General features: G+C 43.4%; 2 protein-coding genes and 1 long non-coding RNA gene across 3 annotated transcripts; 2 read left to right on the forward strand and 1 right to left on the reverse strand.

The window, feature by feature from the left end:
- Positions 1 to 1,308: 1,308 nt before the first annotated feature.
- On the forward strand, positions 1,309 to 1,981 carry LOC120692851 (protein TIFY 11e-like). The gene has a single exon (XM_039976246.1). It carries the CDS (start codon positions 1,377 to 1,379, stop codon positions 1,878 to 1,880), a length of 504 nt encoding a protein of 167 aa, XP_039832180.1. The 5' UTR covers positions 1,309 to 1,376; the 3' UTR covers positions 1,881 to 1,981.
- Positions 1,982 to 6,077: 4,096 nt separating this feature from the next.
- Positions 6,078 to 8,873, reverse strand: LOC120692893. Its single transcript, XR_005682776.1, has 6 exons — positions 8,632 to 8,873; positions 8,100 to 8,167; positions 7,867 to 7,988; positions 7,538 to 7,762; positions 6,222 to 7,445; positions 6,078 to 6,146 (listed from the first exon to the last, which is right to left on the reverse strand). It is a non-coding gene; the product is annotated as an uncharacterized LOC120692893 (long non-coding RNA).
- A 5,548-nt stretch (positions 8,874 to 14,421) lies between these two features.
- LOC120688978 lies at positions 14,422 to 16,149 on the forward strand (the record flags this gene model as incomplete). Its single annotated transcript, XM_039971320.1, has 1 exon — positions 14,422 to 16,149. A coding segment is annotated over exon 1 (1,728 nt), but the record flags the coding sequence as incomplete, so codon positions are not given.
- Between the last annotated feature and the right edge of the window lie 201 nt (positions 16,150 to 16,350).

Raw genomic sequence — 16,350 nt, forward strand, 5'->3', positions numbered from 1 at the left:
GTTCTTACGACAAGTTATTGACATCTTCTTAGATCATGCTAAGTTAATCCGTTTAATCTGGTTTATTTTAAGCTTTTGTCATAATTTATCCAGCTTGGATCTATCTCAATTAGCTGCCTCTCGTGATCCGATCACGTAGGCCGATTGGATTAGTCTGAGTCCCGGTTGGTGGCTTCAACTGGGACTAAAGAGCCAAACCCTTTAGTCCCGATTGGTTACACCAACCCGGACTAAAGGGCAACCCTTTAGTCTCGGTTGGTGCTACTAACCGAGACCAAAGGATGTTTTAGTCCCAGTTGGTAACACCAATCCGAACTAAAGGGGTTCCATGGATTGTTTTAAAAGGATAGCATTCCAACTAGTGTCATGTGGGCTGTGTATGTGGGATGGTAAGAAACCTATACACGAGGCAAGATGTCATGAGTTCGACTTCTGGATGCGGAGTAAATATTTTTGCATTGCCTAGACTTTTTAGTCCTGGTTGTGGGAATAGGGACTAATAATCTGGATCTTTTGTCTCGGATTCGTAGTCTCGGTTCCAAAACCGGGACAAAATGGGGTTTGGAACTGGGATAAAAGGGGTTTCTGTGCTAGTGAGATGTTACAATTTGTACTCAGATCAGATCTAGAAATATATAAAAAGAAAGCATATGCTGAGCTGAGTCGTGGGTGGAGATGATATTGGGCCTGTTGGAGCACCTTTGTTGGTTATCTTTCGACGTCCCATGTCACCTTCAGTCTTCAGCGTGATTTACATGTTCTTTCTGTAATTTTTAACGTAGTACAAACTATCAGTTCACATATTCTCTACAGACCTGGTCGAATAAATGCCATACATAATTTCCGAAAGTATAATTTTACTCACAGTTGCTCAAGCCTGAAACGGTTTAAATCAGGGACTTGGCATTTGCCTAGAGCCCTCTCCATGCCACCAAATTAACGCGGCGTAAGACGTCCCTGCTGGTGCCAGCCAGCGAGCTCAATTCCATCGTGATGAGCAAGAGCACCTCAGCTAGCTGTAAGCTGTTGGCACCCCGGCCGGAAACGGCCGGCTCCCACGCACGCACGGCCAAAACGCGGCCATTTTCTCCACCGCCGGAACCACCCGTCATCTGCCCTCGTCATGTCGTGCGAGTTGGCGACCCACTAAAATATGCCGGTTTTCCTCGGAATCCCACGTTCCCCCCGCCCTGTTTGGCAGCCCCCACGAGCACACGCACTCCTGCCTGCTTCATTCCAGCCTAGCTAGGCAGCTATAAAGCCACGCCATCGGGGCATCCAGCCGAACGGAAGCCACCAATACTAGCAGCCAACGCGCGCACGTACGTACGAGACCCAACAGCTGCAAACTGCACCGGAACGAATCAGCTCCAGACATGGCGGATTGCGGCGGCCGGCGGCGGTTCACGGTGGCGTGCGGCGTGCTCAGCCGTTGCGTCAAGGACGAGGCCGCGGCCAGGAACGCCGCGGCGGCGGCGCAGGCCGCGGCGGCGTGCACGATGCTCCTGATGCCGGGGGCCGACGTGGCGCCCGCCGACGACGCCGCCGCCGCCAGGGAAGAAGAGACGAGTCAGGCGGCGCCGGGGCAGGGACAGCTCAAGATCAGCTACGGCGGGCGCGTGCTGGTGTTCGACGACGTCCCGGCGGACAGGGCGGCCGAGCTGGCGCGCGCCGCCGCCTGGCGGGACTGGCCGGCCGACGCCCCGGTGGCGAGGAAGGCGTCGCTGCAGCGCTTCATGCAGAAGAGGCGGGACAGGCTCCACGCCCGGGCGCCGTATGCCAGGCAGGAGGCACCGTGTGCCATGAAAGGGAAGCACCAAGGAGACGCCGGGCACTGGCTCGGGCTGGGTATCCCTGGAGCCGGAGGATGCGCGCGCTGATGTGTGACGCTGCTGCTCTGATCGAATTGCTTCGTCTTCCCGCGTGAACAAGATTGTCGTCGACCTCGTGGCAAGGTTGTGGATTCATTGACATGTATATGTGTGTACAATACAAATTTCATCTTATATATATATATATATATATATATATATATGGCGAAATTTGCCAGCTCAAGTCACCACCAAGGCAAACGTCAAACGTGTACAAGTTCTCATGTTTGCACTGTTAGTACATATATATATACCATGCTGGAAGCTATGGAACAAATGAACCAAATACTTTTTGTTGTTTGAACTGTGTCCACATTTCACATGCAAATTACATCAAGGTGGAGTATAGGGACATGTGTCTGGAATGAAGGAAATTGAAAAAAAGCTGATGAAAACTATATTTTTTTCGTTCCTGAAGTGTCGCGAAAACTTTCATCCCTTTTATTTCAATTGATACAAATCAACACTTTAACTAATTAACCATGTACAATATGTACCCATACCTCTGCTAGCTTAACAAGCTCTTTTACAATAATTGTAAAGTACTAATGTGTACTTTCAGATACTTTTACCTTAAACTTTTATCTAACCATTAATCTATGGAAAGTATTTATAAAAATTAAATTATATTAGTATTCGGTATCACTTTTTGGTACTTGGTCCCACATTTTGAAAGCACCAGATACTTTCGCCCTGTTCGGCTGAGCTGAATACCAGCCGTGGCTGGTTGGCTGGCTGGACCCTGCGACACTGTAGCATACCAGACGAAGTACTGTAGCCCAGCCACTACAGTGAATCAGCCCTGGCTGATTAGTGCAGCCGAACAGGCTGTTTATCTTAGGCACTTTTATGTATTTCCTACCTTCAACACCATATGATTTTATCAGATGGACGGCTCCTATTTTTTTCAATCATTGTAAAATTTCTCTAATTATTTAGTACGTTATCTAACTGCAGTTTAGACCCTGCAATCATTTGACTAATCACTGCTTATAGCCATGTCTTAATAGTAGATGAAGTTGAGTATGTGCTCTACCATGAAAAAATCTAAACCATGCATGGCTTGTAGACTTGAAGCTATGCTCCGTCTGTCATCTCCCACGACTCAAGGAGGTTGCACCTTCTTACGCCGAACTGACCCTGGTGACTCCCATATCCTCGATCTTCCCCTGAAGCCATCATGACCACCGCTGAAAATTAACGAAACAAATTTGCATCAAACTATGTTATAGTGATTTATTCAACTCAACATCCAAAATATATAATATTTGGGTAACAATCTTTTAATTTCCTTGTTAGTATAATAAGTGCGCATGAAGAAACTTATTCGCTATAAACATAATATGTGGCTAATTAAGCAGTGACTACTCAAATAATTATGTGGACCATTGTTAAGACAAGGTAGAGATGATTAGTGTACCGTACCAGTTTAAATAGTTAAGGGATTGGTCCACATAAATCCAAATGTAATGAACAAAAACCATTCTGTTACAATATTTAAGGTGGGGGTGGAAAATACATTTTTCTAGAAAATAAAAGAAATTAGTGATAGTTCACAAGAAAGGGTCAAATAAGGCGGGGGTTAGATAAAATAAACCTCGTATGAATTCTAGAAAGTACAAACTGACCTAATCGAGTTCGGTCATTTGCTAATTTTGCATTAGTCAGTTGAATTATATTTTTGTGACTTTAAGATGGGGACAAGGATAATTTTTTTTAAAAAAAAATCTCTAGTGGTTGTCCCAAGAACATCGGCGAAAATGGTTTAATTTAAAGAGCACATCCTTCCAATCCCATGAGCACCTCTCAAATCCGGAATTACTCACTTCAACTATAGCCAAAGTCCAGATAACCCCCTAAAGTATCGTTTGGTTTATTTTACCCACCAAACTACTCTTTGGTTCAGATTACCCCCTAATATAATTTGTTGTTTTGATTTCTCCATGCATACAAGGAGTTTTAAGTTGAAGTTTTACAAGACAATAGTACACATCATAATACATGTTATAAAAATACATCATACTTTTTCATCATTATTTTGATAGGTCACAATATTTAAAAATACATTAATCATTGCAGTTCAAAATTATATGACAAATAACGATGAAGAAATTATAATTTTTAAATACGCATTGTGATGTCCACTACCCAGCAAAATTTGAAATTAAAATTCAACTTGTGTATAGAGAAAAAAAAAGACAAATTGTATAATGAGGTAAAATGAACTAAATTATTGTATTGAACTATTGATTTATGTAATTGGAAGTAACCAATTAGGTTTACGACGATAAGTAAATGCCCTTTTTTTCTAGAGTTTGTCGGAATTATTTGCATTAGCAACCCATGCTTCCGCATGGGCTAATTAGAATTAATATAAGAATGATGTCAATAATTATAATTATCTACCTCATGCTCTTTTTCTTTATCTGAATATTCTAACACATACTCTAAAATATAATTTTATCATTATCTAGTTACAACAGATTTTATTTTGCATCACACCTCCATATGTATTCGATATATATGTAGTTGAACTATTTGTTTGTAAATTGGTATTCTTGTCTCTTCCATCATACATGAAAACATGGTGACATATATCGTTGGTAATCTTTTATATAAAAAATAATATAAAAAATATATTAATAATGATAGAACTTTAATATTTTATTATAATTATATAATTTAGATTCGTATTTAGGAGGAATTTAACTTGTAATAATAATAATCATAATGGATAATTTATATGCAAATTTAATGGAGTATTTGTATTATTTTTATAATGGCATAGGTGGGTAATTTACACAAAGATTTGGGGGTTACTTTAAATTTTTTTATAATGGCAGAGGTGAGTAATTTAGATACATATTTAGGGAGTTATTTAGTCTATTTTCATAATGGTAGAGGTGGGTAATTTATTAAGAAAGATAACAGATCCGATGGCAACTCGTGCTCCCGCACGAACTAATTAAAATTAATATAAGAATGAGATCAATAATTATAATTATGCTCTTTTTTAGCAATTAAATATTCTAACACATACTCTAAAATATATATTTATTACTATCTAGTTATGATATATTTTATTTTGCATCACACCTCCAAATTTATTTGATATATATATATATATATTCTATTGAACTATTTGTTTTTAAATTGGTAGTCTTATCTCTTTCATCATTTATGAATACATGGTTAGAAATATTGTGGGTAGTATTTTCATACAAACAATAATATTAGTAATGATAGAAATAGTAATTTAGAATTTTATAGTGGCGCACTTTAATATTCTACTATAATAATATAATTTAGATTCAGATTTAGGAGTAATTTAACTTGTAATAATGATATAATTGAATAATTTATATGAAAATTAAGGGGGTTATTTGTATTATAATGGCATTGGTGGGTAATTTACATGTGACAAATATTGTGGGTAGTATTTTCATACAAACAATAATATTAGTAATGATAGAAATAGTAATTTAGAATTTATAGTGGCGCATTTTAATATTCTATTATAATAATATAATTTAGATTCAGATTTAGGAGTAATTTAACTTATAATAATGATATAATTTGATAATTGATATGAAAATTAAGGGGGTTATTTATATTATAATGGTATTGGAGGGTAATTTACATGAAGATTAGGGGGTTACTTTAGATTTTTTATATAATGGCAGAGGTGGGTAATTTAGATACATGTTTAGGGGGTTAGTTTAGTCTATCTTCATAATGGTAGATGTGGGTAATTTATAAGATAATATAACAGATCTTATGGCTATTATAATTAGATTTGTTAGATTGATAGCTATATGTTTCTGATTTTTGTGAGAATTTATAGGATTTCTCTATTTTTTTAGAGTATCCGGATTTCTCTAATTTTTTGGAGTATCCACTTAGGATGCTAGGTGACTTCAAAGGAGCCTATAATTTAGATTCAGATTTAGGAGTAATTTAACTAGTAATAATGATATAATTGGATAATTTATATGAAAATTAAGAGGGTTATCTGTATTATAATGGCATTGGTGGGTAATTTACATGAAGATTAGGGGGTTACTTTAGATTTTTTATATAATGGCAGAGGTGGGTAATTTAGATACATGCAGTGGCGGAGGACAACCAAAAATTTAGGTGTGGCGGTGCATTTCTAGACCACATTCATATATTGTACGAAAATAAAAGTTCACAACAAGACCATCATTTAGAAGTACCTTAAATGAAGAAAAACATGTAGATTACACATCAAATCAACAACGGGACCAAAATAAGCTGTTAAACAAAGAGAAAACATAAATTAGTAGTGAAACATTAGAGTTAAAATATTAAATGTAATATGAGATATACCGATAAATTTATTAGTTGCGTTCAGTCCGGATGCGTTTAGGATGCTTCGGCAATTTCATATTTCTATCTTTCTTCACTTGAAATGCTTTTTTGATAGATTGAAGATCAATTCCTTTAAATATCTCCCTCTCAATATACACAACCATTAAGTCATTAAGCCAACCATCAGACATCTTGTTCCGCAACTCAGTTTTAATTATCTTCATGGCTGAAAAAGCCCTTTCAACCGATGCGGTCGCTACTGGTAGTAGCAATGCCTACTCAATTAGGCGATAAACCAATGGGAACATCATATGTCTGTTGAGCTCAACCATTTTTAGTGCTAGGCTTGCAAAATCTTGACAAACTCTGAACTCCTCAATTCTCCTTACATGGATAAGAAAGGTCTGTAATTGATCTTTTATTTTTTTTTCGATCATCAAAAGAGAAGTCATCTAAATATATCTCCGTGAGGCGAGCAAGCTTATTCACATCAAACTTAAAAATGGTTCCCTTGGATCAAGACATGCAAAGCAAGTAAGCAATTCCGAAGATACCTCATTGAATCGATGATCAAACTCTGTTGTAATAGCATCTATTGTAGCATAGAAGGTATCAACACGGAAGTAATGATCTTGAGTGATATTGTTTCTCCCTCCTTTTCTTGATCGACCAAATCTTGGTACATTATCTTCCATATTTGGTATTGGGATATCATTCTCACAGCAAAATTCTTTGGCTTCATCAAGTAATGGCTCATAACCTTCACTTCTCAAGTTGACCAAACGTGCTTTTACATCAATGACCAAAGACATAGCCTCAACAATATTTTGATCCTTCTTTTGCAAGAGAGAAGATAGGTCACTTGTTATGCGAAGGATTTGCAACATCATCTTCATGATAAAGACAAAGCTAAAAGACTCCATGGTATGCACCAAACCGCCTGCCCTTGATGGATTACGTTGATCATCATGTATGACTGACAGAACTTCTATTATTGAATCCCACATTGTTTCAATACGAAGCAAAGTCTTATAGTGAGATCCCCATCTTGTATCTCCAGGCCTAGCCAATGATGTTTCTTGATGCTGTCCTCTACCAGAGGAAATTTCTCCACTCTCCAACCTACCCAAAAGCTGTGTACGATGATTATCAAGCAACAAATCCTTCCTCTTACAAGATGCACTAGTGCTGTTCACAATCATGTTGATATAGTCAAAAAAATCTTCCATGGATGAACAACATCTGGAGACCGAAAACACAACGAGCTGCAATTGGTGAGCAAAACAATAGATATAGAAAGCATACGGGTTCTCATCACGGATTAGTTATTATACCTTGATCACTTGCATCTTTATCTTGAGTTTTCTCTCTACTTGAGTTCACACCACCACCGGGTTGACCTTCAACATCTTCAACTGGCATTGGTACTGCTACAGCATCAGTGCTCTCTACTTGAGTTTGCAGCACCACCTCCTCCCTCTCCAATGCCTCAAGACCAACTCCACTTCCATGAGTACTTGGAGTGCTGCTAGACCCTTGGCTAAAGTAGCTCTTCAGATCTGCAAAACAAGATATTGCATTGAAGTAAATTAGCACCTTTACCTCAAGTTCTACATCTATTTGAATTTGAGACTTTGAATACTTCTATTAATCTATTTGGTACCTCTTCCATATCCTATTGCTTTTCTTTTTCCCTTTTTGTTGCTGCCGCTGCCGGAGTCCATTGAGGATTGAGGGAGGCGGCGAGCCGGCGAGCCACCGAGTGACCGAGGGCCGAGGCGCTGTCTAGAAAAGGTAAAATGGAATCAAAGAATGTAAATCATAAGCATATTGTGTTTTGTAACCACAATTCATTTACGATAATACCTCAGGAAGTAAGTGGTAAGTACTAAGTACCTTGACAACTGAAACTGCCAACCGAAGTGCTAGGTGAAGAATTGAGGAACCAACAAACAGTGGTTTGCCTGAAAGCAGTGTGAATGAGCATAAATTAGTAAACAAATCACCAGGAATCAGCAAATATAAAGTAATATATATGGCTTCAAACTTTTGCCTTTACAGGAAAGAGCTTATTGCGGCTTAAGCATATTCGTTCATGATATAGCAAATAGCTAAGTGAATGCAGTAACCACTACTAACACCAATGCAGATCTTAGCCAATAAGCTGCCGTTTTACCGAGAAGTGCCAGCCAACGCCAGCAGCAGCATCAGTAGTATCTGATTTTTGCAGAGCCAAAACAAAATTAATTCCGCTCTACGGGCAGATACCAGAAAATTAATTCCACTTGTCCAGGATCAGATATGCACACAGCAGAGCAGGCAACGTTGGCATAGAACACCACTGTTGACTCTCCCCGAGCATTGCATCAAGCACACGCTGGGCACGCTTGGTGTCGCAGCAAGACTCGGAACAGAGATGGCATTCTACCTCGCACGGACCTCGCCGATGTCCTGGCCTGGGAGCAGCTCCGGCACGCCGTCGAAGACGCGGTTGGCGCCGCCGTCCGCGCACACCCGCAGCGCCGCTGGTCCAGTCCAGCCACACGGAGGCCGCCCGCCGCGCCGGGAGAACAGGGAGCCCGTCAGTCAGCAACGTACGCCAGCGCGCGCGGTTACCAGGGGCGGACGAGTCACGAGTGGATGACGGGCGGCGGTGCGGCAGCGGGGAGGCGGTCAGGCGGCTACTCGGCTAGGGTTCGGAGTCGCCAGTCGCGGACAGGCGGACAGCAGAGCTCGCCAGCTCGGGCCTCGGAGTCGCCGAGTCGCTTGTTGGGTTGGGCTGGGCTGAAAAATGTGGGGGTAAAAAATTTTTTTTGCCTTTAGGTATGACGCGCGCCATACCGGGCCATAACAGGCCCTCCGCCCCTGGATACATGTTAAGGGGGTTACTTTAGTCTATCTTATGGCAGATGTGGGTAATTTATAAGGAAAGATAACAGATCCGATGGCTATTATAGTTAGATTTGTTAGATTGATGGCTAGATGTTTCTGATTTTTGTGAGAATTTATAGGATTTTTCTATTTTTTATAGTGTCCACTTAGGATCATAGGTGGCTTCATATGCAGACTTCAAAGGAGCCTCCAATTAGTAATAGTAAGATGGGGTTATTCAGATTCTAGCTATATTTGAAGGGGTAAATTGAATATTTTCCTAATCCTAATAACGCACATCTCCCAAAACCTTAACACCACCGGCCTGTTCGGTGTAGGTCTCCAAGAGTCAACCAATTATTAGATTCTCCGCTAGCCAATGTGGAAACAATTGGATGGTAGCAAATTGCACTACTACAGCCACCCCTATCACCGCCGGTTCTAAAAGTACATCACCAATGGTTTTTGGTACCGTTGGATTTAAGTCGTTGGTGATAGCGGGACCATCACCGCTGGTTCCAGAACCGTTGGTGATGTGCACCATCACCGCCGGTTCGTATCTGGAACCGTTGGTGATGGAGACATCAACACCGCCGGTTAAAGACACGAACCGGCGGTGAAGACCTTTTTCCCATAAAAAAAATATTTTCATATAATAATATTGTATCATTTGTACAACATATATAATATATAATTATAGCAGCAGAATTCAACCATATGAGCTCATACATCGAGATTAAACAAAAGAGTCCATACAATCACCTCTCAGCCTTCTCTCAGCCTAAGTAGAAATAATTTTCAGATATCTAGTAGAGAAGTTGAGAACTGATTTTTTCTTGTCGATGTCACGAATATCACTTCTCTCAGCCTTCTCAACAATCACCTGCATTGCACAAATTGATACAATCAGCCTAAGACCATCCATCCATTTTGTCAGGCTGTAGGTATTCAAACAGCCTAATACCATCCATCCATTCTGTAGTAAAAAAGATGTCATGCCCTGGCCTCCTTTTGCACTGGCAGTCTGCTTATTTCCAGTTTACCCATATCAATGCAAGATCGTTGTATTGCTGACACCTAATTGCTTGTGCAGTAAAAAAACATTGTCCTATTTTTAGTGTGTCTGTGGTCCTACTCAGCTCAATCAGTGGCAAAGCAGTAAAAAAAAGCAAGGCACAATAACAACAATGATACTATATGTAGGAACTTGGCACTGAATTATTATTCAAACTAGTATAATGCCCGTGCTAACGCTACGGCGGCATTTCGTAATGCAAATCAAACAACCAAAGACTTTCGTGCATTCCACAAATCTATTGATCACGATTATCTTAGTTGATCCTGGCCAATTACATCACATATGAAATGGTGCAGAATTAAGATACTGCAGAACTACTGAAAACCACCTACCTTCTCAGTCTTGTAGAAGTTTCCTTTCAAAGTTCATCCTAGTTTGACTTCTTCAAAAAAGAAAAAAAGTTCATCCTAGTTTGCTGTGTTTGGATAGATAGCTACATATTAGGCCAGGATAAAGGAATTACGGCTTGTTTCCCTGCCAATACAATCAAAGCCATAGGTGGTGGGTGGAGATGCCATGGAGGGAGCAGTGCTGCCTGGGCAACCAGATCATGGGACATAATAACATTTTGCCAGATAGCGCAGCCAAGAGCATGTGATGCTAAGCTACTCTAGTGAGCATCGATTTCAGAAGACAGAAGCTATGTAAATGCGTGAAACTAAAGCCTATTATTGTCACTGACAAGTAGTAGCAAGGGAATTCCAATCCACATTTCACAACAGAGCATACTGATACAATTTAGAATGCAAGAAGGAACTGAATCCCGTACCGGTGTCTGGTTGGGCGCGAGCTGGAAGATGTAGTACATGAGCCCCGCCCAGATGCCGAAGATGAGCACGGAAGTGGTCCAGTCGCTAAGCTTCCCACCTCCTCCTCCGCTACCACTCGCAATCCGTGCTGCTGCCACCGCGGCCGCCGCCTCCCTCGTCTTCTTATCCTCTTGTTCCCGCGCAGGAGAGTCGGCGCCGGGTGGACCCTGTAGCGAGGAGTCCCGGCATATTTGGGCCCACCCCCTGCGCCGCCCTCCCGTGCGGCACGCGGCGGGGCTGACAAACAGAGGGGCACCAGCTCTGGCGCCCCTGGTGATGCCGGCCAACGCGGGTCTCGCGACATGGGGGCTCGGCAGTGGCCTTGGGAGTGGAGCCAGGGGAGCGCGGGAGCAGGGAAGCGCGAGGATGAGGAGGCCATGGCGATGGCGATGGCGGCGCGCGGTGGTGGCGCTGCGAGAAGCCGGCGAGGCGAGCCGACCGGCACAGGGGAGGAGGAAAAAATACCGGAGAGAGAGAGGGGGAGGGGAGAATGAAAAAAATAGGTGGAGAACACATTACCGCCGGGTCATATTACAACCCGGCGGTGATGCTTACGTATCACCGCTGGTACGTAATACGACCCGGCGGTGATGCTCTCGACAGCATCACCGCTGGGTCGTATTACGAACCGGCGGTGATACGTAAGCATCACTGCCGGGACCATTTGGCACCGGCGGTGATAGACTATCACCGCCGGTTCGAAACAAATCGGCGGTGATGGGGCGTTGGCGATGATATATTCTGTAGTAGTGTTGGTTTGTGTTATTTTTTTGGACATCAATCCAGTGCCTTCCTGCCTCTGGAACGCTAGCTGTTTCTACTATCACGTTTCAGTGGCTACCAACCATTGCCACCGCAATGGACATCCGGATGTGGCCGTTCGTTGCCAGCACCCAGCAGCAGGTTGCCCACCAAAAGCAGGGTTACAACTGGGAGAGCTGTAGCGCATGCAATGCGGAAACGGGCCAAACCCCGCTGAAACGGCCCCGCGCACACACATGTATGGGTGGGCAAAATACCCGAAACCCGAAGTCCGAATCCGAAAAACCCGAGACCGAACCCGAACAACCCGAACCCTAATTCGGGTTCTAACCCATAGTACCCGAAATTATTACGGGTAGTTCGGGTATTGGGCCACGGTACCCGAACTACCCGAAATACAGCCTAGCCCATGTATGTTTATTCATTGATTGTGGCCCAGCCCACCAAACCGAACCCCTTAACCCTAACCCAGCTGCCCAGCGCCCCAGCCCCCAACCACACGACACACCCCCTCCCCACTCCCCAGCCGCCACCGCCTACGCCGTCGCCGACCGCGCCACCGCACAGCCGCACAGGCGTCCGCCGCCCGCCCCCAGTCCGCCACCGTGCGACCTCCCACCACCACTGCTAGAGCCCAGAGCCACTGCGCCTGCGCGCCGCTCGCGCAGATCCCCTGCACCTCCCCTCGACCACCGCCCACCACTTGCATGCACTTGCAGCACTTGCAGGCAGCACGACGACGACTGGCGGCGCGCGGGTGATGAGGACATCCCTCCCAATGATACACCCATGCCTACTACGCAGCAAGGACCAATGACAAGAGCTCGTGCACGAGAGCTAAATTATCAGGTAAACTCGTTCCTCGCTGTCCATAAACCATCATCCATGAATGGGGTACTACTAAATTCTTGTGATGCTTTTCTTATTCTTAGGAACTTGGGACATGAACCAGATTGGAGGGAGAGCAAACACGACAAGAAAGCGAGTGTGGATGATCAGATCGGACCATACCAGTTCGGACCTCCAGGAAGGGGCAACTTCGGAAGGCCATAACTCTTAGCTCTGAATATTGTTTGAAGCCCATGAGTACTTGTTGGAAAGCTCCTGAAGTCTACTTTCAGATGGATCCAACCTCAAGATGAAATTCCAAAGGAGCTAAGCAGAATCGCCAAAATGACGTTCAGTCTTCCAGTCTTGGGCTGAGGCCCTTGTATCTAGTTCAGCCCACTAGGGGCCCATTTTAAGTTAGGGTTTACACCCCCCACGCCTCTTGGCTGCTCCCCCACCTATATAAACCACCAGCAGCCACCATTTGAGACTTGGGTTTTGTTTGGTTGTAAGTTTAGCTGCTGCTACTTCCTTGTAAACGCGTGTGTCGATTAGACCACCCGATTTGCTTGATTCAGAACCCCAACTTTGTGTGTATCGGATTTATCCTTTGGGCAAGGTCTGTGTGCTGTTTGCTTGTCCACTTGTTCTTGCTTGTTCTTCAATTTGCTTGCAGGTTCAAGGTTGTTCTTGGCACAGCAAGAACAACACAAATTGGAGGCGGTGTAACTGTCGCTAAGGCGCAGCGCAGCCCTTGTGGTGTTGTAGTCGGGCAGCACAACGTCGATCCTCCTCAAATCGAGTTATCCCCCACTCTCATCGAAAGATCGGGAGCAAACCCCAGCGGGTTCCATCATGTGGTAATCAGAGCAAAGTTTTTTTCGGTGAGAGATTCTACCCATTCCTTTACCTACAGTCCAGAAAACTACACAAAAATAGGCTAGATCTGAAAATCCCACCAACAAGTTTGAGCTTTTGCTGTTCTGCTTAGTTCTTTGCTTGTTGAGTTTTCAGTTGCATTGTTTGGGCTAGTTGCTGGTTCTTAGTGGTTCAATCTTTAGAGTTTTGAGTTCTGGTCACGTTTTAGTCACCACGAGATCCACCAAATCTATTCATATTTCCGCTGTCATTTCTGCCACCACGAATCCATCTTCCCAGATCTGAGCACTGGAAGAAAACAGTCCTATATCTTGTGTTACATGTCCGATTCAAATGTTTAAATATAATCTGGAAAGCTTATCTCGTGTTCTTTCCAACAGATCAAAATTTGCCCCCTAACTCCTTCTGAGCGCGTCGCAATACCACTTGAGATTCGCGACCTGCTGTCTGAAAGTTGAGACGTTGGAACTGATTTCAAAGGAGTTGTGTGCAGCAATCCCTTTGTTTGGGTTGTTGGGATTTCAAAAGAGTTTTAGCCCCTGAAAAAGAAAGAGCAAAAAAAAAGAAAGAGAAGAGAAGAGAAAAAAAAGTGAAGGGAATAGAGCTGTTGTTTTCTTGCATTCCTTGCTGTCTTGGTGTGTGACAACATTTGTGTTCATGCTCACGTCTCTAGCTTGATTTGGCACTAGGACCAGCATAGGACCATCAATGAATGTCTATTCAACTTGCTTTGACTAATGTGGTTCTAGCTGTACCTTGATTTGTTTTGTTTGCAGCCACCTATAGCTCCACAAATTATCTACTACATCACGAGGTTGTGCTTGTGTAACCATTTGTGTTGTTCTTGCTGGCTGCCGACACCTCCTACCTTGCTTGGTAAGAACATGTAAGAACTTGAATGGACAAGTGTGAGTGAACATATAGTGTTCCACCACCTATTTCCTTTAGTTGGTAGGCAACTTCTTGTGACTTTGTTTGCTGCAAGCTAACCATGGCAGGTGCAGGGAGTGAGGATGAGGATGGTGGAGGCCTGCTTACACCTCGCACCAAAGGCCTCGTACAGCATTTTCAAAAGCAAGTGAGGGAGTACACCTTGGGAATTGATAATGATTTGCAGGTGATAAATGAGAAGATTGGGCAAATGGAGGCCGCACAGATTTCCAACAACACCAAGCTTGCAGGTTTGGAGACGACAGTTGCTCGCGTGGACAAGAGTCTCGCTGCTCTTCTAAGGCGCTTTGATGAGCTCCACGCAAAGATGAAAGATCAGCATAGAGGACGTGGCCAAGAGAATGATGACGGCGCAGAAAATTCAGGTGCTGATTATGCTGCTGACACCGAAGTTGAGGATCAAGCCCAGCGACGTCTACGTCGTAACCGTCGAGGTATGGGTGGACAGCGTCCACATGAGGTACATAACAATGACATTGCTTTTAGTAAGATAAAATTTAAGATACCCTCTTTTGATGGTAAATATGATCCGGATGCTTATCTTACTTGGGAGATGGCTGTTGAACAAAAGTTTACTTGTCATGATTTTCCTGAAAATGCATGTGTTAGGGCTGCAACTAGTGAATTCACTGATTTTGCTTCCGTTTGGTGGATAGAACATGGCAAGAAAAATCCTAATAACACGCCACAAACTTGGGATGCTTTGAAACGGATCATGAGGGCTAGATTTGTTCCATCTTACTATGCACGTGATCTTTTAAACCAGCTGCAGCAGTTAAAACAAGGTACTAAAAGTGTAGAAGAATACTATCAAGAGCTACAAATGGGCATGCTACGCTGCAATTTAGAGGAGGATGTGGAACCTGCTATGGCTAGATTTTTGGGCGGGTTAAACCGGGAAATTCAGGACATCCTTGCTTATAAAGAGTACACTAACATAACCCGTTTGTTCCATCTTGCTTGCAAAGCTGAAAGGGAAGTGCAGGGACGACATGCAAGTACCAGGACTAACATTTCTGCAGGGAGGAATTTTTCCACGCAGCCCCGCTCAAGCATTCCATCAACTGGACGTGTTGCTGCACCTTATTCATCGTCAGCTCGAACAGCAGCCCCACCTTCTAGCGACAAGCCTCGTGACAACCCTGCAAATTCAGCAGCAAAGACAACGCAAAAACCTGCTGCAACCACTTCATCGGTGGCATCCACAGGTAGAACAAGAGATGTTCAGTGCCACCGCTGCAAGGGATTTGGACATGTCATGCGTGACTGCCCAAGCAAGCGTGTTTTGGTGGTAAAAAATGATGGTGAGTACTCATCTGCTAGTGAACTTGATGAAGATATACTTGCATTGCTTGCGGCTGACCATGCAGGAAGTGAGGGCTGCTCGGAAGAACATATTAATGCAGCTGAAGCCGACCGCTATGAGAGCCTAATTGTGCAGCGTGTGCTGAGCGCACAAATGGAGAAAGCGGAGCAAAATCAGCGGCACACATTGTTCCAAACAAAGTGTGTCATCAAAGAGCGTTCGTGTCGAGTGATCATCGATGGAGGTAGCTGCAACAACTTGGCCAGCAGCGACATGGTGGGGAAGCTTGCGCTTACCACCCAACCACACCCGCATCCATATTGCATTCAATGGCTGAATAACACCGGTAAGGCAAAGGTAACAAAACTTGTGCGAATTAATCTTGCCATCGGATCCTATAAAGATGTTGTTGAATGTGATGTTGTGCCAATGCAAGCATGTAGTATTCTGCTAGGAAGGCCTTGGCAATTTGATAAAGATTCTATGCATCATGGTAGATCAAATCAGTATTCCTTCCAACACCATGATAAAAGGATTGTGTTGCATCCAATGTCTCCTGAAGCAATTTTAAAAGATGAACTTACTAGAGCTAGTAAAATGAAGAATCAGGAACAGGCTAAAAGTGAAAATCAGATTGTGGCAAACGAACTTGAGAAGCACAAA

This window comes from Panicum virgatum, chromosome 9N (assembly GCF_016808335.1).
Source record: "Panicum virgatum strain AP13 chromosome 9N, P.virgatum_v5, whole genome shotgun sequence".
Lineage (NCBI taxonomy): Eukaryota > Viridiplantae > Streptophyta > Magnoliopsida > Poales > Poaceae > Panicum > Panicum virgatum.

Bases quoted from the DNA above. Each gene is read 5' to 3' on its own strand.
- LOC120692851 (XM_039976246.1), top strand. From the start codon at position 1,377: ATGGCGGATTGCGGCGGCCGGCGGCGGTTCACGGTGGCGTGCGGCGTG.